This window comes from Ptychodera flava, chromosome 1 (genome assembly GCF_041260155.1).
Source record: "Ptychodera flava strain L36383 chromosome 1, AS_Pfla_20210202, whole genome shotgun sequence".
Classification (NCBI taxonomy): Eukaryota; Metazoa; Hemichordata; class Enteropneusta; family Ptychoderidae; genus Ptychodera; species Ptychodera flava.
In genome coordinates, this window is record NC_091928.1 from 40,471,118 (window position 1) to 40,494,020 (window position 22,903).

The 22,903-nt window shown below is 38.2% G+C and overlaps 1 protein-coding gene across 5 annotated transcripts in view; it reads left to right on the forward strand.

Moving 5' to 3' along the window:
• The window catches only part of LOC139137181 (PHD and RING finger domain-containing protein 1-like), a 153,942-nt gene extending 137,660 nt beyond the window's left edge, over positions 1-16,282 (forward strand). For 2 of the 5 annotated variants that reach the window (XM_070705169.1, XM_070705194.1), the window contains 11 exons: positions 1,173-1,267; positions 1,882-2,117; positions 3,242-3,391; positions 3,953-4,100; positions 4,668-4,864; positions 5,336-5,862; positions 6,353-6,478; positions 6,818-6,969; positions 7,699-11,786; positions 13,753-13,881; positions 15,497-16,282. In XM_070705169.1, the coding sequence (XP_070561270.1) occupies positions 1,173-1,267; positions 1,882-2,117; positions 3,242-3,391; positions 3,953-4,100; positions 4,668-4,864; positions 5,336-5,862; positions 6,353-6,478; positions 6,818-6,969; positions 7,699-11,786; positions 13,753-13,881; positions 15,497-15,694 (6,046 nt within the window). In that variant the 3' untranslated portion in view covers positions 15,695-16,282. Of the gene's footprint in view, positions 1-48; positions 349-1,150; positions 1,268-1,881; positions 2,118-3,241; positions 3,392-3,952; positions 4,101-4,667; positions 4,865-5,335; positions 5,863-6,352; positions 6,479-6,817; positions 6,970-7,698; positions 11,787-13,752; positions 13,882-15,219; positions 15,455-15,496 lie in introns of those variants that run through there. The other 3 variants (XM_070705177.1, XM_070705162.1, XM_070705185.1) reach the window with 3 other exon arrangements.
• Positions 16,283-22,903: the final 6,621 nt, after the last annotated feature.

The following is a 22,903-nucleotide window of genomic DNA, read 5'->3' on the forward strand; positions in this document are numbered from 1 at the left end:
ATCTTGCAGGTATTTGAGTTGACGCTGTGTTGTGTCTCTTCATTACAGCATGATTGATCTGGTAGACAAATACTGCCATGGCGGACAAAGAAGAGACTTCAGAGGAACTAAACCCATCCATAGAATATCAAGATGGGGGGACGGGACCCCCAAAGGGTAAGAAACGCAAGATCGAAGAGGGCTCTCCATTTGAAAGTGAATCTGAATCTGAAGATAACAAAGCTGATGATTCTGGGAGTGACTCTGGGGCCAGAATGAAGAAACAGAAGTTTGAAGAAGAGGATAATGGGAGAGAATTGGAGGGAAGTGATGAAGAAAGTGATGATGATGATGACGATGACGATAAAGGTACCAAAACAATATCAAGTTGGATATTTCTGTGGCTGTGTTGCCATATTTGGCAAATTATCACACATCCATTAAGAAAGCAAATGAAAGGGTTGTGCCTGTAACCCTTTCATGCATATTTACCTTCACACAGGTCCCCAACCATGTTTGAAAAAAAATCAGGTTGTTGCAAAGACCTAATGGTGATAGGTTGTTACTTTTCGAACTCACTTTGTTTCTCAAATCCAATGGCTGTCTTGGTGTATTTGCATGGATTTAGGAAAATGCTAATTGTTTTGTTGAATCTTTGAGTTGGATTGCCGTCAGTCAAAAAGTAACATACATAAGAGCTGTAAATACAGTGTCTATATTAATAGGTTAGCCGTTTTGCTAAGGTTAGGGAACACTGGCAAATGTTTTGAAAACCCTGGTAACAGTTTCCCCATAGAGATAACACAAGAATGGTGGTCATTTTGTCCCAACATTTTGCAATATTGAAATTCAAATTAAATTTGAATTTCGATATTGCAAAATGTTGGGTAACTTTTTTTGCTAGTTATAAACTTTGCACGGTGATCCCTAATATTTATATTTGATTCTATAAGAGAATGGTTGAATGTGTTTAAGTTTCACTTTTGAGGCACATAGTACCTTAAGTCATTACCACCTCACATTGTTTTCATCACTTTTGCATATATATTTATCAGACATATGTTATGCAAACTAGGATGTAAAAATTTGCATTTCCAGTCTGCAGAAACTGAATCCTTTGCCTGTCTGTTGGCACACAGCAAATAATCATCTTTGTTTTACTATGTGACAGATGGAGACGATTCAGAGGAGGGGGATGATGAAGAAGAGGAGGAAGAGGAAGATGATGATGATGATGAAGGAGCTGAAGGGGAGGTTGATGATGAGGAAGAGGGTGTTGATGAAGAAGGTACATCATGCACACATTGCCCATTAATTGAAAGTGATGTAACACTGAGAGCAGCAGTCTGATATCCGTTACATGTATTGGTGTAGGGCTTATCTAAAAGTGTTTGGTGTAGGAAAATAGCCTGAACACAAATTCTGCTTGAAATTGAAATCAAACAGTGGTGTGATATGTCAAAGCCACAGACAAAAGACATTTTACAGGGTTGGATTTCACATGCAAGTAGAGATGAAGTAGTAGGCTGTTATCCATCTTAGAAACTATCTCCCAAAATATGAATGTTTCACGTAGGCTGGGCTTCTGTCACCTTGTGCTGGAAATCTCTGTAGTCGAGATGCTCAAAGGGTTAAGACAATGTGAAATACCAAACTCTGTTGCCAAAAAGGGTTGTGCAGCTTTCTTTTTTTAAGATAGATAAATAGATAATAACACTCTTATATTGGCCGGTATCCATCAAGGATGCTTATTTGTGCTCAACGAAGTTAACCACAATAAGCTCTCTGAAAGAGATATGTTTAGGCCTGATAGTATAAGCCACATAATAAAAAAATGGCTTGTCCCAGTTTGTTGTTCTAATCATTATCTTAATTAATGATTGCCTTTTGATGCATTGTCAGATGAAGATTCAGATGATGAAAGTGATGATAATGAGGAAGGCGATGGAGATGATTCTGATGACGAAAGTGATGAAGATGGAGAGGCTGTAGAGTGTGATGAGAAAAATGACTCCTTGTCTGATGTTGACACTGAGAAATGCCCCGTCTGTTTAAATCCATTTGATGAACAAGATGTTGGAAATCCAGAGAGCTGTGATCACGTATTTTGTCTTGAATGCATCCTAGAATGGTCCAAGGTGAGCAGTGTTTTCTTGTTGATGTCTTTTTCACCAGGGAAACAGAATTCTTATGTTTTGTTGATCGTTGCTTCTGCATTACGTCAGTCAGGCCACTGTATTTCATGTAGAATTTTCTTCCGGGTGAGTGCAAGGATTACTCATTCACCCAACTTAGATTATCCAACTAATAGTGGAACAAGACTACATTGCTTGAAGCATGTTTTATGTGTAATTTATGGACAAATTATTGGACATGCCTTCAGTGTGATTAAATTGAGAATTCGTTATTTTCCACTGAATCGAGTGAAATTCAAAAATATTGTCTGGATCTGAGACTTGATTTTAAACAGAATGACTAAATATACACAATAATCGTGACATCTTTTGATTCATATTTCTTTTTCAAGTACAACAGAGGATTAATTATATTGGCAAGGTGAATATTGTATGGAAAAGTCTCATTTTTACCACATGATATCTGAGAATAAGAAGAATTAAAGGCCAAAAAAGTTGCCAATAACTTGTGTAATTTTTAATAATTCAAATATAAGCATTCATATTTTGAGTGTGGATAGCATTGAATATATGGTGCATCAATTCCAACGGCAACGGAGCGTGGAAGTTCGTGTGATCTGCAAGTTTTTCATTTAGCATGTTTAAAAAAATTAATGGTGAATGCAATTGTACAACCTTTTCAGAATTAGAGCGCGAAGCCACTGCAGTGAACTGCAATAAAACTGCTCACACTAATTAGTTTAAGCTGTAGCCAGCTGGCAAAGTCGACAACATTGTATGTCCCATGCAGACAGTTTGTCTGGGGAAGTTGAAATAAAAAAGATTTGTACATGGACCAGTGCATGGTAATGTTACATTGTATCTTAATCTTTAACACAGGGTGCCAATCGTAAACTCTCATTTACAACTCGAGCTGCAGACAGAGCTAGTTTTGCCTTTGTACAAGCAGACTTTTTGGTCTTTATCAAGTAGCCTTGTTCAACACCAAAGTGGCCACGGCTAATTCTGAAAAGGGTTGTAATTGTAGAAAAAAGTGAAATCATCAAATACAAGAAGAAATACACAATTATACTATATTCACACTTACTGTTAAATGATTGTTTCTCTTCATTGTCTGTGTTTTGCAGAATGTCAACACTTGTCCAGTGGACCGTCAACTGTACCACTCTATACTGGTCAGAAATTCATACCATGGATCTGTGGTACGGCGTATTGAAGTTGACAATAGATCCATCCAAGACGATGAAGAAGAGGACGAAGAGGCAACATACTGTGAGGTCAGTGCAGGGTCAATAGCTAAACTTGCCCTTTATGCCAGAAGATAACTTGAAGTGGTACCACTTGTTAGATTGCTGTGTAATGTCTGATAATGCTGTCAGACCAGCAAATATCTGTGTCATAAACACTTGTGTGAAAACCGCCTTGGAAGGTAAAGTTGTAGACCAGTCAGGTGTTTCCTTCTGAATTTTTACCCTAATATAAACCTCTTCCCAAGTGAAATATAGAATTAAACTGGAGGAGAAAGCATACATCCTTACAGAGTGATCTCCAAGATACTATCACCAATTACGAGTTAAACCTGCATTTTGAATGGACCACCAGAACAAACAGAACCATATCACCATAGATAGTGATTAGTTGAGGAAATAAAGCAGTTTTTAAGTAGAGACCCTGTGTTTTGTTCCAATTTTTATAACACATATATACAATTCACTCTATTCAAAATAAAGTCAAAAATATTAATAATAATAAATGGTATTTGTCATATTTTTTACATGTTTTTAGATATCATGAAGTTGAATCTCTTAACCAGTCAGTGTGCCTGTCTTTGTTGTTAGGTGTGTGGACGATGTGACAGGGAAGATCGTATGTTACTATGTGATGGTTGTGATGCCGGCTACCACTGCGAATGCCTAGACCCTCCCTTGGATTCCATCCCCATAGAAGAATGGTTTTGCCCAGAATGTGCCACTACAAGTAGGGAAGGTAAGACAGTAATTTTCAAAGAGTTGCTCTGATGCAAGGGGTGATATGATGGTGTACTTAGAATCTCTTAACTAAGACACCAAAGTTTTTATTTTTCCACAATATTATTACATGAATTAAAATTCTCTATAGCAAGTAGTGTGCCCGTATGCCAATACAACTTATTCAGATATTGCCCTTATGAATTTACAGTGAGTAAAGAAGCCTTGTTTTTGTCCACACTGGGTTTAAAGGGCACATGCAAGATTAAGAGTGCTTTAATGTTTGTCCCAATACTTTACTCCAGGAAAGCGAGAGCATTCTGATAACAAAACAGAATTTCATATGAGAAAAGCTGAACAGTTGAAACCTGCCAGAATTTGAAATTCATAATGATGAACAAAGCTCATTCTATGGTCTGCCTGCTGATATTTTATGTATCAATAATCCTGATGAACAAGATAGTTACTTTAGAAGCGAGATTGTTTAACCTCAATGGTCTAACTTTTATACAAGTTCTTCAATTGTGATTTCTTATTACCCAATCTCTGAAAAATTATAATTTCTACCGTTTTGTTGCACTTTCAGAATTAGCTGAAACAGTGAGCAGTGATGAAGATGAACTTATCAACTTGATAGACGACCAAACACCCGACTTGTCATTGCCAAGGTTTAGACAGAGACCCATCCGAGCCATTGCCCGTACCAGAGTCAGCGAGCGTGTCAGGGCTAGAGTTCAGAGGGCCAGAGAAAGAGCCAGACGGATGGAAGATCTTGTTTCACAGGCAAGCCAACTTAATTATGACTATGATTGTAACAAAGTAACATGTGAAAAGTCAGTGAAATTTGCCACAAAGTGACATATGCAAAGTCATCAAGGGTTTGAAACAAAGTCACAAAATGAAATTACAAGTTTTGTAATATGTAACAAAATGAAAAGATAACTTGGTAAGTAACAAAGTGAAAGAGAAAATACAATTTGGCAAAAGAATCTAACAAATTGTTTATCCCCAAACAGCATATTTTATACAAAACTGCAAACATATTATTTGTGTGCCTTCTGATGGAAATTGTATACAGCCAATGTTAATACATGATATATTTTCCTGATATTAATACCATATCATGACTTTTGATAAAAAATCTCCCCTCAAGGGGAGCTCTAGGATTTGGAGGGTGTGTCATATTTGCACAGAAGATACACAGATAAATTAACATTCATTTTTCCATAACATATGATATATTTATTTTGACAGTCTGGTGGTGCAAGAAGGTCATTGCTGAGCACTGAAAGATCAAGGTCAACACCGAGGGCAGCATCCAGCTCCACCACAACTCAATCAGTTTCAAGGTCCACTGCTGGTTCATCAACAGCAACAGCAGCAAAAAGAAAGACAACAACGCGCAGGAAAACAACAACCAGGAAAAGAAAAACAACCAGGAAGAAAGGCAAGAAGAGAAGAAAAACAACAAAAAAGAAAACAGCAAGGAAAAAGACTGGGACAACTGGAACCAAGCGAAAAACAAGGAAAAGAAGGAGAAAGAGGAAGACAAAGAAAGGAAAAGCTAAAACTACAAGAAAACGGAGCAGTAAAGTGAAAGCACCTATCCCAATGACTGTCAGGGGCAGAATTGCAAATAAACTTGGGCTTGTAAAAGCACGGACTGGCAGTATGGTACCTGATGTCAGAGGTCATGCGGCTAGGTCACTTGATTATCAAAGAAGTGAGATTGGAGTAGCTTCTCTTTCACTCACAGGGGAAAATATAATTTATGTTGATCAGTAAGTTCAATATTACCCAGTTCAACAATAATTTTCACGATTGTAGACTATTTTTTTGGAGACTGTTGTCCTTTTCATTGTCCATAGTTTTCAGTCAGTGTGATGGGCAGTGTCTGTTTGTTGAATTTCCTGTGTGAAATATGTCACAATACCCACTTATACAGCTATGAGCACGCATAACAAGATGTAGTGAGATTCAAACTCATAGTAACTCACATCATGGAATTGTAGCAACTACATTATTTCATAATAATCAATGCATAGCGACATTATGTCATCAAAGCAACTTTATTAGAACATCATGTTGTGCTAGTCAGTATATTACTACACCATGTGGTCACAGCCACTACATGTAATAATGATTATTATATCACAGGAAAATTAAAAACATGCTGCTGATGATAATTTATATGTAGCATATATACAAACAACTACACAACCACTATGAAACAGTGTTTGTGTATTGATGACACACTCTTTAATTTTCCAGTGAAGAACCTAGTACAAGTACCCAGCATGCTACGGTGTCAACTGTATCAAGGCGTCATGGGAAGACGCTATCAAAGTCTGCTCTAAGTTCTCACAGACCAGTAGCCAGACCCATGGCAAGATACAGGTTAGTACAGGATAACTAAATCTCCAAGTAAGCAAGCATACAAACAAACAAGTAAACAAAACAAAAATGAACCAGTCCGTTGTCTATGCACATTGTCATGTATTACACAGGGTGGTACCAGAATTTGTTGGTGAAGGGGTTAAGCATACACATTTATGGCAATTAGAACTTTGGATATATAACCCAGAAATTGTACACATCAAATAGATTTTGATATAAGACGCCATTGAGATTTTACATTCGTACTGTCCATGATATCAAATGACATATAAAAGGCTATAGGTCTTTGCTGAATAGCTGTAGCATTCATTGAATGTTGTCATCTTTTTCCCTTCACAGAGAAGATCGTGGGACAGAAACCGCCGGTATATCAGCACCACCAGTTTTAGATTTACTTGGTAGCATCATGCATGGCCAGACTCTACTGCACATGCCAAGTAGCAGTGTTACTATCACAAGGGATGGTTCATTGAAAGCCAAAGTTCCTACAGGTAAGTTCAGTGTCAGGAGTTCAAGCGAGTACAGCTGTACCTCCTGTTTAGAGTTGGCTTGTTTGTAGTTATATCTTTGTTTTGATCAAATGGTCTCAAGTCCACGCTTCATTTCCCAAGGTGTTACGTTGTTCGACTTCCCTGTCAAATTCAGTTGTAAGCATGCCCATTGCAAACTGTTCTAAACAAGATTCTAAATGATTTGATATATCATCTACTATGCTTTTCATTATTATACATCTATCATTGAAAAGAATAGAATTTTGCATGCACTGAAAAAGCCGTTTGGAACGCCAGTTCAGTACCAGTTACCATTTCCCTTCAGGCGTATCTGCACATTCACTGTTGAAAAGTTGCAAAGCACCCATTAGATGTGTGCCAGAATATGTCTTGCATTCTGTACAAGTGGTGCACGTGCTATCCAGAAACATGTCCAAGTTCAGAAGTTAGCGTTCCGCGCTTGCCCTGTAAATCGCAAGAAAATTGTTGACATTGCACAAAATGATCAATACTCAGCCAAATTAAGGCTTCAATCATGACTGTCAGATGTATAATAATAAGGTTATCGTGAGTGCATCCGTTGTGGTACTTTTGTAATAAACTCAGAGATTTCTTAATTTGAATGTGTATCAATATTGTGTCAAAATTACAAATTGTCTGTACCCTTCTCTTTAAATTTGTGTGTATCTTTTTTTGTTAAAGTGTTTCTTGAATCTATTTTGTCAACAGAGAATCTCAGTAACCCAGCAGTGAGAAAAGCTCCTGGCAATGAAAACCATGGTACTCCACAGGGGCAACCAAACGATATGCAACCTACCAAGACATCTCAGGATAATCAAGGTAACCAAGTCGAGAAAAACATTGCTGAGACAAGTGCAAGGGACGCTTCAAGTGGACGGGACGGTACAGTTCAGTCTTCAACAGGGGATAGTGAAAACAGGGTACATACTTATGAACAAAGTGAAGATGTGAGTTCAAACAGTGATGAGGCTGGTAAGAGAGAAGATTCACGTGATGCCCATGGAAATGATAAAGACAACACCGATGAAAGTGATGATGACGATGATGATGATGAAAAGGAGAAGACAAGTGATGAGGAAGATGAAACAAAAAGAGAGACAGTGGACAGTAATGAGAACGACGGCCATATTGGCTATGCCGATCTAAGCGATGAAGAACAACTCGTCCAAGGTTCCGATGGAGAATCTGTTGAACTGAAGATTGATGAAGACAGGAGAAGTCAAAATGAAGAAATCAGTGATGAAGAAATGAAAGACGAGCCTGGAGATTGTGTTGCCCATGGTGACCAGGAAGGAAATGACGATGTGCAGGAAGAAGCTGAAGAAGGTGAGGAAGTTGTCCATCAGGAAAGTGATGATGCAACGAGTAATGATGACTTAAACAGTGCTTGTGAAATAGAAGATACTGAACAACTTCTCAAAGTGGAGCCACCTCATCTGGATGTAGAATTTGAAGAAAAAGACAGTGTGAGTGAAAAAGTTTGTGATGAGAGTGATGGAGAAGAAGCTGAAAAAGAGGAGAGTGTGGAAGTTGCAGATCAGAGCGATGCAAGTATAAGAGAAGTGACTGAAGAAGATAATGTCGCAGAAGAAGGTGATCAGGCAATTGATCATGACGGAGAAGGTGTATATGTGAAAGAGGAAGATGGAAACGATATTGGTGAAGAGAAAGGAGAAAAATATCAAGGTGAAGAGGCGAGGGAGAGTGATGGAGAAGATGCAAGGGAGGGACATGAGGTTGAGGGCAATATAAGTGGAAATGAAAGCACAGGTGCTGGAAATGACGGAGACGCCGACGTTGAAGAGGTGTCATCAGGTAGTCAACAGAGTGAAGGAGAAGAAGGCAATGACATCGATGAAAGTGAAGAACTGGTGACAGTCAGTGATGCAGGTTTTAGTGATGAAGATGAACAGTCAGATGATAGTTTGAAGGATAAAGATGAGCAGCAAGATGCAGATGACCATGTAGACGACAACGATGTAGAGGTTCCAGATAGGGAGGCTGAGGATTTTGAAGGCACTGTATCCAAGGAGGAAGGAGATGTCGAGGATGAAGATGGGCTGGTTAGGTGCAGCGATGATGTGAAAGAAGAAGGCGAGATGATTGAAGATGCCAGTGAGCACGGTATTGAGAAGGAGCAGGCCAGTTCAATGGAAAGGAAGACCAGGAGATATAGTGATGATTGGGAAGCCGAAGAAGGGGAAATTGTAGAGAGGAGAGAGGAGAGGTACAGACGAGATAGTAAGGATAGATCAAGGAGGAACAGGAGCAGAGTTATTAAATTGAACAGAGATAGTGGAAGGAAAATTACTCATGAGTCTTCAAGCAGGAGAGACTCTCCAAACTATCAAGCATGGGAAGCTAGTGCTCCGAGAGTTCCAATCAGTGAACTGCCACGAATACCTAAGATCAAACGAGAGAAAAGCCTCGACAGGGAGAGGGGCTCGGATAAGGGTAAAAATTCCAAGAAAAGCAAGAAGGAAAGTGAAAAGAAAGAGAAGAGGAAGGAGAAATCTGAGAAGAGTAAATCAGAGGAAAAGAGAAGTGAGAAAAGAGACAGGAAAGAGCGTTCAAGAAGCCGAGACGGCAGCAAGAGAAAGAAGTACACAGATGTTGTGAAGGAGAGATCTGAGAAGGGGTCCTGGAGGAATGAACGCGGTGAAGATGTGTACCGGAAAGTTGAGAGGACTGAAAGGGACATTTTGATAAGTGTTAGAAATACAGACAGGCGTGATAAAAAGGATTACGATAAGCGGCGGAGGGATAGTGGTTCGGAGAGGATGGAAAGATGGAGGGATGATCGCCGTAGGAGTGACAGTCAAAACCGAGACAAAACAAGGGACAGGTACAGAGAAAGGCCCTCTCTGTCTAAATTACCTTCTCCAAATCACAGATCACCACACAGGAATGTTTCATTAGAAAGACATTGGAGGGATGAGAGGAGAAGAGAGGACGATAAGAATGTGGAAAGTAGTCGGTACTGGGAGGGGAAGTACAGAGAGAGGGAATGGGACAGGTATAAAGTGAGGCAGGGAGACGTATGGAAAATTGATAGGAGCTTAGCGTGGACTGAAGGAAGGAGGGAAATAATCCTGCCCAAGGAATCCGAAAGGTTGCCCTTTGATGCCTCACAGGATAGATCCCGGAGAAAGGATTCTCCGTCACGGAGTGAAGCGAGAGACAGTAGTAGACACAGGCAGAAGGAAAATAATTCAAGAGATAAACGAGAACCTGCTGATGTTGCTAAAAGGAAAGATGGTGAGAAAGTGAAAGTTTCTAAAGAGGATTCAAAACACAAGGACTCAAAAAAGTCAGATGAGAAACGCAAAGGGTCTAGCAAAGAAAAGGAAAAAGACAAACAAGTCAAATTAAAAACAAAACAGAGCACAGAGGGAAAAGACAAACGAAAAAGTCAAGACACTAAAGCCAGTGAAACTAAATGTCCAAAACATTTGAAAGGTGAAAAAGAGAGCAACAAAAATAAAAAGCCACCTGCCGATGAAAATGAGAAAACTGACGTGAAAGCAACTTTTGATGCAAAAGTTGTGAAAAGCACAACACCTGATGAAACGAAAGAAAGTCAACCAAAATCTGAAGAGGAACTTATGGCAATTCAGGGTTTAAAACTTAAACGATCCTCATCAGGGTCCGATGAAAAAGAACACAAGAGAAGGAAAACTAGTTCAGAATTGGATGAGCTTGAGTTAGCCAATGAAGAAACTGATAGGTTGTCAATTGTTGATGATTGGCTTTCGAATCATGTGACCTCAAAGGACAGTCCAGAGAGGAACAATGTCACAGCTGGTACTTCACTGCCTGATACTAGTGTGGATGACACGGGAAGTCTTGATCAGACGAGTGTCACTGAAACTGTAGACCCTGAACACAAACAAACAAAAACAACAAAGAAACCTTTGCTTGATACACCTGTTCAAGAAAAGAAAGTATATGATCCTTTTGAACCCACTAGGTCTCCGGGTGTGCCAGTGGATACAGATTCACAAAGCAAAACTTCTTTTAAAGTACCTGATCTGCCTTCCAAGGCTAAAAATCCAGGTGTTATACCCCCTCTCATGGTTTCTCCAGGAAGTCAGCCAACTTTTCAAAATATGGGCGGCCCTGGCCCTGGAGTTTGTCTTGCCCCTCCCCCTCCGGGACCTCCTCCGCAGCATGTGCAAGGAATGGGGATAAACATTGCAAGAGCTGGAATACAACATATGCTTCCCAATGCTTCAGTGCCTTTGAACTTACAACACCTAATTAGACATCAAATACCGCAGATGGGCATGGCACTGCCACAGCGGGGTATGCGTCCAATTGTGAACTTTCCAGGGAATGTGAACAGTCCACTCATGAACCAAGTCAGGCTTTTGAACTTACTACCTGCGCTGGCGGGACAAGGGCAGTTTGGAAACCAGTTTGTCCAGCAGCAGCAACAGACTGGGAATCAGTTCAGGCATCCTCAGCAGAGTGCAAATCCAACCATAAGAGGGATGAATCCAAATTCTTATGGATCCAGCAATCCACAGACAGTCCAAAGCTCTGATTCTAATGCCCGTTCTGCAACAGTCCAGAGCAAAGGGACTGGCATTAGCCAGGCCAAGGATAAAAACAATGACAGGACACAAAAGAGTGCAAAGCCCGCAACACCTCCGGACGTAACTACAGAAACTATTGATATGGAGATAGATATGTCTCCTGAAAGTGATGGAGGTAAATTGGAAATTATGCCAGCTGTAGAGGAGGATGTGGAATCGTCTGCTGTTGAACTTTACAATAAAGGTAGTCGTGATAGGGTAAGTATACATCAAGTCTATATGAAGGAATGTCCATGGCTGTCAAATTTCTGCCAAAATAATGTTGTTAGTACTATATCAAGAAACTTTTCAGAGATGGTCTGGATCTATGTAAAAAACATGTCATTTTTAGCTCCTTGCAGTACGGGTACATTATATGGTATTTGAGTGTTGTCTGAGTGTGTGTACATATGCATGGAGGTATGTATGTATAAGTGTGTATTTATGTACGTATATCTCTCTGAAATATGTAAGAACTCTACCACCTATAGCCATCAATGCAGCATTTGATATGTAGGAATTTTGTTTGCAGATTTGAATAAAAAAAATAGAAAAAGATGGGAAAGATATGTATTTTAACTCTGCTGTCTGCAATGTGGAGCTTAAAACATAGGTGGGTATCCACCATTGTTTGTCTTCTGTTGTCAGTTGGAGTTTTCACATTCCAAGCTTCTCTAAAAAGCTTGTCCACTCCGTTTTAAATTTAATAGGCAGGTTCATTATGATGAATGCATGTATAATCTTCACAATTTGTATATTTGTACTTGTAGGGCAATTTGTATAAATTTTTGGTCAAAAAATCTCTTTTAACTGTTTTGATTGCTTTGGAAGTTGGCATGCAGTTTTGTAGGGTGATCTTGGTCAGATTCGATCAAGCTATGTGAAATGCTGCAAATTTTTATTTAGGGGCATTTTACCCCTTTTTGAAAAAAAATCTTATGGGTTACTGTTCATCTTTGTATTTCTGAGGCAGTTTTTGCTGTCTTTTGTCAAAGGTTTCAAAAAAACTTTACCTTGGCTTCCCCTCGTCTAGCTTTTTTGTGTTCAGATTGCTAGGGGTGACCTAACTCAGATTTGTTGAAATTTTGCAAAAACATGGATTCTTGTATTTTTGGGGCAATACTTGCAGGTTTTAGTTAAACAAAACATTTATCTGGACAGTTGAGCTACATTTAATTTTAGTATTCAGGCATCGTGTGCCATCAATGATTTACGCCACCAGCAGGTGCAGCTGGTACTGATGTCTACACATGATCATCTGTCCCAGCCAAGAAAATAAATCTAGGGCATATTCAGAAATTTTTTGCTGATTTTCAAATATGTCACATGTTCACTAATAGTCCCTTTATTGACAAACCAGCCCACATCTTTTATCAGAATTATCTTAAATTTCACAGAGAGGAGCCATATCATCCTGTACGTTACTTGTATGTTTCTTGGTCTTACTTCATTAAGATTTGTTCAAATAACTATAAAAATTGCATATTTGGCCAATTTGCTCCTTGGTGGAGTCACTTCTGCGCTGAAAGTGCTTTTTTGGTGGCTTTCAAGTTTCTCTTGCAGGTTCAGCTGCGTGCCACAAATTTTGTAAAAATAGGTGGGTGGGGGGGGGGGGGGGGACTAATTTACATGACAATACCTTATTTGTATATTCTTGTCTTTTACAAATCAATTCTTTTGTGTAGTTTGTCCAAAGACACACTTGGCCAATCCCTTAAAATCAGCTTATGGAGAACCAAGTAAATGATAATGAAATATGTATGAAATCTTTTGTTAGTATTGACATTTTCAGTCAACACATGATGAGTAGATGTCATCTACTCTGAGACCTCTTGGCTGATAACGTCAGATTTGTTATTCTTTATTTTATTTTTTGGAGGGGGGGGGGAGGGTGTGGCAAACTTTCATGTATGTCAATTCTTATCAAATCTCAACTGTATTTTACATCATGTGTGTTTCCCCCTATAGAAATTTCAATCATTAGTTTGCCAGTAAGAAACTTCAATTTTTGTGCACACACATAACACTGACTGTTAAACCCCGGCTTGAGGTGTTAAGAAGATTATGAGGTGTTTCTGTCTTTTGTCTTCTTTTGAAATTGCAATCGTTATATAAATATGTTGCTAGATTTTTGGATTAAGTCAGCACAGGGGTTTAAACTAATGCTTGTATTAAATATTTTCAGTATTTACAGAAACTTCAACACCAGGAAAGGGTGGTGGAAGAAGTCAAGTTAGCAATTAAACCTTTCTACCAAAAGAAACTCATCGACAAAGATGAGTACAAAGATATTCTCAGGAAAGCTGTGAACAAGGTAAGCATCTGACTGCCAATGGCAAGTGGTATGTATTCATATCAGGGTTTTCCATCGGAATGGCATCTGATCAGCTGAATTGTTTTTAACAACCATCACATGCCAGGGGTGAGCAAATCAACTTGTCAGACCTCATGGGCTAGCAGGTACTTCCACAAAATTCATTGCTAGGTAATTCCTAGGGTATCAATGAAATATTTCCAACAAACAACACTTTCTTATGATGGTTAATTAGTTTGACAGTATAACTTAATCTATAACTGTGTTGACTATGACTGACAAGTGGATTCTGAAGGCGGGCTAGTGATTTGGAGGTACTTCCCCTGGGTTAGTGGCTGTGAAAATGATTTACTCCCCCTGCCTACTCAATATAGATAAAAATGCAGTTATAAAGTGGTGTTTTGTCACACTAACTGTGAAAATCAGTATTCAAACGATTGCTCTATAAAATCAGGGATTATCAGGCTCATTACTTCTCAATAAGTTTGACCTTGCAGTTTTGAAATGTTATCTCTTGAAAGAAAGAGACATGTATGTTATAAGATGGTATACTCTTGACCTTGAAATCAGTAAAGCTACACATATAGCTCTAGGATGTATCAAGGCAAAACAATGTAGTCACACATACCTGCCACTGAACACTTTCCCATCTTGTAAAGGTCAAACTCTTATTATTCTCATGTTAAGGCTTGATCCATATGCTAGTCAGTTGGCGTGAAAGGTTACTTCTCAATTTTGTTGCACTCTTAGACTTCAAAAGTAGAGGGGTTGTTGAAACTACACTCAAAGTTAGTATGAGACCAACAAACGTAAACACTGTATCAAACCATTGGCAGCTGATGACAGTTGAAACATGTTTGGCATAATGTAAATTGTTTGATTGCTTCATTTGTGTTATTAACGTATTCATAACTGGTATGATCTAATACCAATTATATCATAAACGTATATTGATGGTGCAAATGCAGCGATCTGATTGGTCTAGACGTGAAAAGAACCGTGGTATATTTATGATATACTAGGACGGTTAGCACATGCGCGAGCTCTCGGCAAGAGCAAAAATCATTTGTTGACGTTCCATGCCAGAATTTCTATATACTGTTATGATATAATGGCAATAAATCACACCCAGTGATTGATGCTACTCCAGTTTTGACCGGTTCACTCCATATGTGCACTCACTATCGCTCGTGCATTATATGTCATGAACTGGTCAAAATTTCGTGGTATGCCATCGCTGGCTGTGCTTCATTGCTTGGACATTGAGCTGGCTATATGGAAATCATAGAGCTGAAGAAAGTAAATGTGATGTAAAGAATTGATTATTGTGTCATGCAGAACAAGCCAACACCAGCATCTATAGCAGGCAGCTGAGGAGATGACAGCGACTGGAACAAACAAACCAACTTTGTGTACTTGACACAGCGAGGTGATACTGGATGTTCTGCATATCAATTTTTGAAATAATTTGAGTTCATAGCTGATTTTGATAATGTTTTTCTTTTTACTTGACGTAAAATATCTGCCAAACCAACACAACTTTGACCTTATAACATTGCGTATTTGAAATCATAAACATCTTTAATGTGTGATGTGATTTCTGTTTTCATTTCAGATTTGTCACAGCAGAAGTGGAGTTATTAATCCAGTCAAAGTCAAACACTTAGTTGAGGGTTATGTTAAAAAATACCAGGGTAAACGTAAAACAGAAGTCAAAGCAAAGCCAAGCTCTGGCAGCAATAGTAAAGCAAGTGTCAGTAGAAACAGTAGCAACAACTCTCATGCCACAGTTCCAAGGAGCAGTCGACACTGATGACAATGGTGTTTGGTCCCTGCAACTAAAGAATGACATTGTCTGTAACTTGTAGACTAAAAAGGCTTGTCAATCTTCTCTGCATTTTAAACTCCCAAATATTGCGGCAGCTGTATCTAGTGTGATTTTCAGTCAAGGCTTTTCAAAACTTTAAAAACGAAAGCATCGAAGCAGTCAGACTATAGGTGGCGCTGCAGCCAAAAAGTCGCTGCATGCAGCTCTACGCGGGCAAGCTATTCTTGCATTTGTGTACAGGGAAGAATTATACATAGGTAGAGGGCCAAAGGACATTTGTTACACATCTTATCTTTTATTGAATTGTACAGAAAGTGTATATAATGATGGACTGTGTGTGAATTCTGCCAAAAATCCAATTCTTGTCACAACATAAGAAAACTCAGAAAATGTCACGTAATACAGTGTGATGGTTTCATGAACTTTGTGAAAGAAATCAAGTTTAAGGATTCTCTCAGAAGTCTGCTAAAAATTACTTTGGAGATAATGTTAAAAAATGTTTCTTTGCTCTTCATTGAAACTCTATGATGTATGAATAGCTTCAATTGACAATAAACTATGTACTGTATTTGATATCTCTCGCTTTTAGTCCAAATTTGATGGTATCCTATAGCAATTGTGAGTATCAACTCATGATGAATTACTTATCAGCCCCACTGTTCTTGACGTGCAGCTTGTCAGATTTATGACTCACAGGCCGTGTAAAAAATCTGTCATCTTGTGACTGTCAACTCTTTTGAATGTGGAAATTCCTTTCACAAATTGCTGGTCTCGCCAGAATATTTAGTATTTTCCATATGCATGATTTTTAGGGCTGACATAATTAAGAAGAATGGAGCAAACATTTGCACAAGTAAATTTCAGACATTTTTGGACATTATTTGTCAAAATGCTCTGAAACAGTTTGCCTGATAGCTTTCTCTTTTGGTTTATGCCTTTCAAGGAATAGTGTTATTTTCATTGATATGATCAGTCAAATAGTCATAAAATATGCATATTGACTTTATTAGCTCACATTTGGTATACCAATGTGAGGTAATCGTATAAGCTGAATCAATTCATTTGCATGCCATTTGCATGTATGTATGTATGTATGTATGTATGTATGTCCGTCCATGTCAAAAACAGCTAAACTGCAGCACCTACTATCTTAGTATTTGGTGTACAGGTGCACCTAGGGGTGGAGATGTGAATTTGTTCAAATGAACATTTCATTGCAAAAATATGCAAATGAGGGGAAAAAAGGAAAAACCCTGCAAATTGCTAAAACTCTGTAACCATTGGTCAGATTTGGTTGAAACTTGTTGTGCAGGTTCCTTTAGGCATTCTAAAGTAGGTGTTAAAAATTTGGGATGAAATTTGCATGTTTCTTTAGGGTAATTTTTTCAGTTTTTAGTCAAAAAATGTTTTTCTCTGAAACCCTCATCTGATTGCTTTGAAAGTTGGTATACATGACCTCAGTCAAGTGTATACAAATTGAATTGAAATTTTAATATTTGTAATTTTGGGGCAATTTTCCAAATTTTTGGTCAAAACTTTTTTTATTGAAAAATTACTAATCTGATAGATTTGATATTTGGTATACAGGTTCCTAAGGTTGATCAAAATCGCCTAGATGAATATCGTGAAGATATCTTGAATTTTGTATTTTTGCTGAATTTTTTGGTTACTTTTCTCATTTTAAGTAAAATTTCTTCTTCTCTGAAACCGCTAGCCCAATTGCTCTCAAATTTGGATTGGATGTTTGCAAGGGTGTTACCCTTCTAATTGTTGAAATTACGACAAAATTGGAAATATTACTGTTTTGGGGCAATTTTTGTCATTTTTGGTCAAAAAATCTTAAAGATATATTCTTTTTAAAGCCCCTGGACAGACAGCTTTAATATTTGGTGTACAGATGTCCAGAGATGACAATAGTTAGATATGTGGAAATTGTCCTGAAATATACAAATTTGTATTTTAAGACAATTTTGTTATTTTTGGTCAAGAAAACTTTTTCTCAAAATTTCTTGTCTGATAGCTTTGTAATTTGGTACAAAAGTCCCGAGGGATGTTATGAGATAAATTTCTGCTCAAAATGTTGGGAAACCCCCAAATTTTTATATTTTAGGTAATTTTCTTTTGTGACCTTAAGGTTCCAAGACAAGAATTTACCATTTTAAACCAACAATTCTCTAGTGTTTAAGAAGCTCAGAATCCCCGTAAATTGTATATTTCAGAAAGCCTAGATATAGGGGAATAGTTCGGTAACCATAGTGTCACCATTGTTTACATAACTATCACGTGACAGGTAATTTGCATAACCTTTCAAAAATCGGTTTTCCCTATGTTTTGTTTCAATGCTTTGAGATATGTGGCTGAAATTTGTGTGAGTGCAAGCAGTTGTAAGGGTCTTCAAAAGCATGTCTCAGAATTTTTTTAAACCTTCTACAACAGTTTTTATGCCAGAAAAACTTTCCAGAGCAGTGAATTTAAGCTTAGTTGATTTCTTTAAAATTGTGCTCCAAAAAAACTAAGCAAGATATAAAAAATCTGAGACACACTTTCGAAGAGCGTTGTGACAGCTTGCATTCCAGCAAGTTTGAGTCAGATATTTTGAAGTATTGAGACAAAACATAGGGAAAACCGTTTTTTGAAAGGTTATGCAAATTACCGTGTCACGTGATAGTTATGTAAACAATGGAGACACTGTGGTTACCAAAATGTTCCCGTATATCTAGGCTTTCAGAAAATGTATACTTTACAGGGTTCTGAGCTTATTAACGTTAGAGAATTGTTAGATTAAAAAGGTCAAATTTCTTGTCTTGGAACCTTAAATGACCTACACCAACCCAGGATATGTTGTGAGAGAGTTTGAAGGCTGTGAACATAATTTTGTCATATTTAATATCAATTTGTAGTAAAATTTGATCCAGAAAACAAAGCTGAGGTAAATTTTATCATTGCGAACCAATATTTTTGCAACTTTTGCATGTTAGACACACAGGCACTGATGAGAAATTTGGATCCAGGATAATTCCAGATGTCGTAATCCCCCCCACAGTGGAAGGCATTTCACTATCTGTAACTGATTTAAGTGCTGTTTAAATTCGAATGATAGCACTCATAGCATTAATTAAAAAATCCCAAAGTTGTAAATACATTTCCTCCATGCCAGCTGGTCTTATGTAAGGGGTGGAACATTTGATATCCAGGAGGGGGGGTAGGGGATAGAAGATTGATGAGGTAGCGTTACTTTTTACCAGATCCCTAGTACATATTTTCCCACTCTTTATTTTTCCCACTCTCCCACCTTTCTTTTTGTCAAGCCTCTCTGGCTAATTTTTTTGTCGACATTTTCATATCTATGTAGGATCTGCTTGTCCCATTGCTATAGAAGTTGATATGCATGTTCCTAAAGATGACCCCCAGTACCTAAGTTGCAGACCTTATTTGCTTTTGTCATTCTTGTTTTTCTTGTTAAATATTTCTTGAATTTACCAATTCAAACCGGATGTGAGCACACTGTCCTTGACGGTATATTTTTTATTTTTCCCCCACTAATTTCATCACAAATTCCATCTTATAGCCTTCATATGTAGTTTTAGATCTCTTGAGGTTGCTTCAGTCAGATTTGATTGACATGATGGTGAGATCTTCATATGTTAACTTATTTCGCCAATTTCATTATTTTCTGTGAAAACATTACAACTTTAATGACTCGTCAGATGATCTTTCAAAATAAGTATGGAACTCTGGGCATACATACCATAACTCTTTTGGTAATTTATCCTTATTTTGCCTTATTGTGTTGGGAAAGTATTGCTCCAAAGAGTGTAAATAGACTTTGATCTCACAATTCTATCAAAAGGTGTTGTATTGATTCACAAGATAAGGGGAAACATTGATAGTTGGAAAAGTATATGAAGTAGACACGACACATATATTCTTTGATGGAGAAACTTTATTCATGACACAGCTGCTGTGAAGATGTGGCCATTCATAAACTGAAAATGCTTCTCAGAAATCTTTTAGGTTAACCAATTACTGCTTTCCCTGTATCATTCAGTTCGCTGATCATGGTGATGAGCAACAGGGGATCACAGAATATCAGGTTTTATCAAAAAGTGGTAGTTTATCAGGGGGTTTGGGAGAAAACATCTGACCAGTTTTTGGCACTCCCTCAATATCAGCTAAGAGTTTAAGGTCCCTCTCACTCTTAGCATGTTGTTTACCTCCAATGTAAATTAAAAGGATATATGTGTACCTATGGAGTTCACACTCATGTGTGATTCTTTAACTCCTGTCTATCAGTCGTAGAATTACATTCCTGACTTAGTCCTGTGAACGAATCTATCCGGTTTAATACAGACCCCTGCTTTAAAAAACGAATGCATGTTTCTCAGGTAAAGTAAAAACGAAATCACTTGATATGTGATTTGTTGAGGGCGCCCTGTATAATATCCTCAGTACCCATGGTAGACTCTCCGTAGTCGCTTTGTTTTGTGCTGCAGCGCTGCAGCGATGGGCCTGCATTCAAAGGCTACGCTGTGAGGTCGTGCTGCCAGACACAGCGGGATTCACGTGGCGTCTTTGAAGGGCGCGCGTGTTCCAACTGCTTGACAGGGAAGAACGCGAATACCAGGGCTGCGTTCGGTTATGATCCTCGGGGAGCCCTATGTGACGTCATGATGTTATGATGGGGCTCCCTGGGGAAGCGGGAAAATTGAATGTTACCAGGGGAACAAAATGACCGACGTGACGACGACAACAACAATATACACCCGGAAATTAAATATTTCGCCACAGATTAGCTACTTTTTTAGCCAGTTTATTTTCAACAACTCCAGCATGTCACGTCAACTGTTTTGATTTCCTGTACCAGCCAATAAGGCGATTTTTCTTCATGAGCACTAGTGTTGTCTGTATGTCTCCGCCATATTTGCATGCAGTGCCCCACTGCGCTTCAATCTCTGTGTGGAGATTGTGCCAGACTGTACCCTGGGGTGCGTTCTATTATCTTCCTTGAGGCATCCTTTGGCGGCGTGGATAATTCGAACCAAGCTAGAGGGTCTCCGAGTCGTTGACCGCGCGCCCCCACTACTGCTGAGACTCCCCAGCTAGCTTATAATTTTCCACGGCGCTACAATCTCTGTACGGAGATTGAGTCTGGCAGAGACCATGGGGTGCGTTCAATTATGTTCCTCGAGGCGCCCTTGGGCGACCCACTTTCTGTCCGATTATCGTGTGACGTTATTGTTGGGGTACCTCGGGGTGGATTTCACCGCCCTTGCTCGTCGAGTCAGGGAATTGCAGGGCACTGCATAACAAATATGGCGGATGACAAACAGACAACACTAGTGCTCATTGAGAAAAATCGCCTTATTGGTTGGTACAGTCAATCAAAACAGTTGACGTGACTGGCTAAAAAAATAGATAATCTGTGATGAAATATTTGATTTCCGGGTGTATATTGTTGTTGTCGTCAGTCATTTTGTTCTCCCGGTAACATTCGATTTTCCCACTTCCCGGGGAGCCCCATCATAACATCCTGACGTCACATAGGGCTCCCCAAGGATCATAATGAAACGCAGCCCTGCTCGTTGAGTCGGGAAGTGCGGGCACTGCATAACAAATATGGCGGAAATGTAGGTCTGAATCATTTTTCGAACGTTTAGAACAGTTGATCACAAAATGTAGCTGTTCTGGATCTGTCATGATTTTAGGGGATTTTAACGCCAGAGTAGGAATAGGATTACTGCCAGATTTTATTGACAATGATTTCTCAAATCATATAGGCCTACCAGTTCCACCATGATATTATGTTTATACACACCTTAATCGCTGCAATATGGATAAGGTTGAAAATAAGTATGGCAGAAACCTAATAGATTTATGTAAAACCAGCAATACAAGAATTATGAATGGAAGACTACCTGGAGATATTTGTGGAAAATTTACATGTTACCACTGGAATGGAAACAGTGTAGTAGATTATGGTCTTGCAACAACAGACATCATCGATAACTTTGAGTATTTAAAAAACACAATTTCACAATTTTCTCAGATCACTGTCAAATTTCTACTCTTCTCAAACTAACAAATTTTAATCCAAGCATTGTTAAAGATACTGTGAATTTATTGCAAATGTCCCCCAAAATGGAAATGGGATAAGTTATCTGTTTTCAATTATACGGACAGATTAGCATCAGATGAGCTACACAAAGATTTTGCAGAATATTTGAATACTAATATTGGTAATAACAAATCTGACATTAACTCAGCCACTAAGCATTTACTGACATCTTAGATAAAGCCTGCAGTGGAATTTACAATAGACAAAAGAAGAGAAAGAAAAAATTAAAGAGAAAGAAATCAAAATGGTTTGACAAAAGCTGTGATGCAGCTAAAAAGGGACCTAATAGCAACAGCTAAACTATTAAATAAAGCTCCATATGACAGTCAGTTGAAAATTATCTATTACACAAAGAAAAATAAGTTAAAAAACTTGTTAAAGATAAGAAATTGCAATTCTGGCCAAACAACGTAGACAAACTAAACAGTCTACATGCTAACAATTCACACGGTATATGGAAATTGATCAAGTCCTTAAAATTGTTTAAAAATTGTATCTCAGCATCAGCATGGATGGAATTTTACAAAAATTCTTACTCAATTGAAAATGACAGGTATAATGATTTTCAACAGCAAATATTGATAGTTTAACATCTGAAGAAACTAAGAATCAGGCTAATCAGCAGCTGGATAAGTCAATAACAACTAAAGAAGTGTTATCAGCAATTAGAAATTAAAGTAAAAAAGCAGCAGGGATGGATGAGTTTTGTATACAGTTGTTAAAACATGGTTCCTCCTTTCTATGTAAACCCTTAGCTAAATTATCTAATGCAGATTTAGATACGTCAAGCTTTCCAGACGTCTGGAATACAAGCATTATGTATGACACACTTAATTAAAAAGGGAGATAAATATGACCCAAAAAATTATAGGGGCATTTCTGTCGGAAGCTGTGTAGGAAAAGTTCTGTCTTACATTCTAAATGAAAGGCTAAATAGTTTTTTAGATGACAATCATATTATGCATAATAATCAAGCTGGATTTCGCAAATACCATCGCACAATAGATCACATATTTACCCTGAAGACAATAATACACAAATATATGAACAATAAGTAGAATATTTATGTTTGTTTTGTT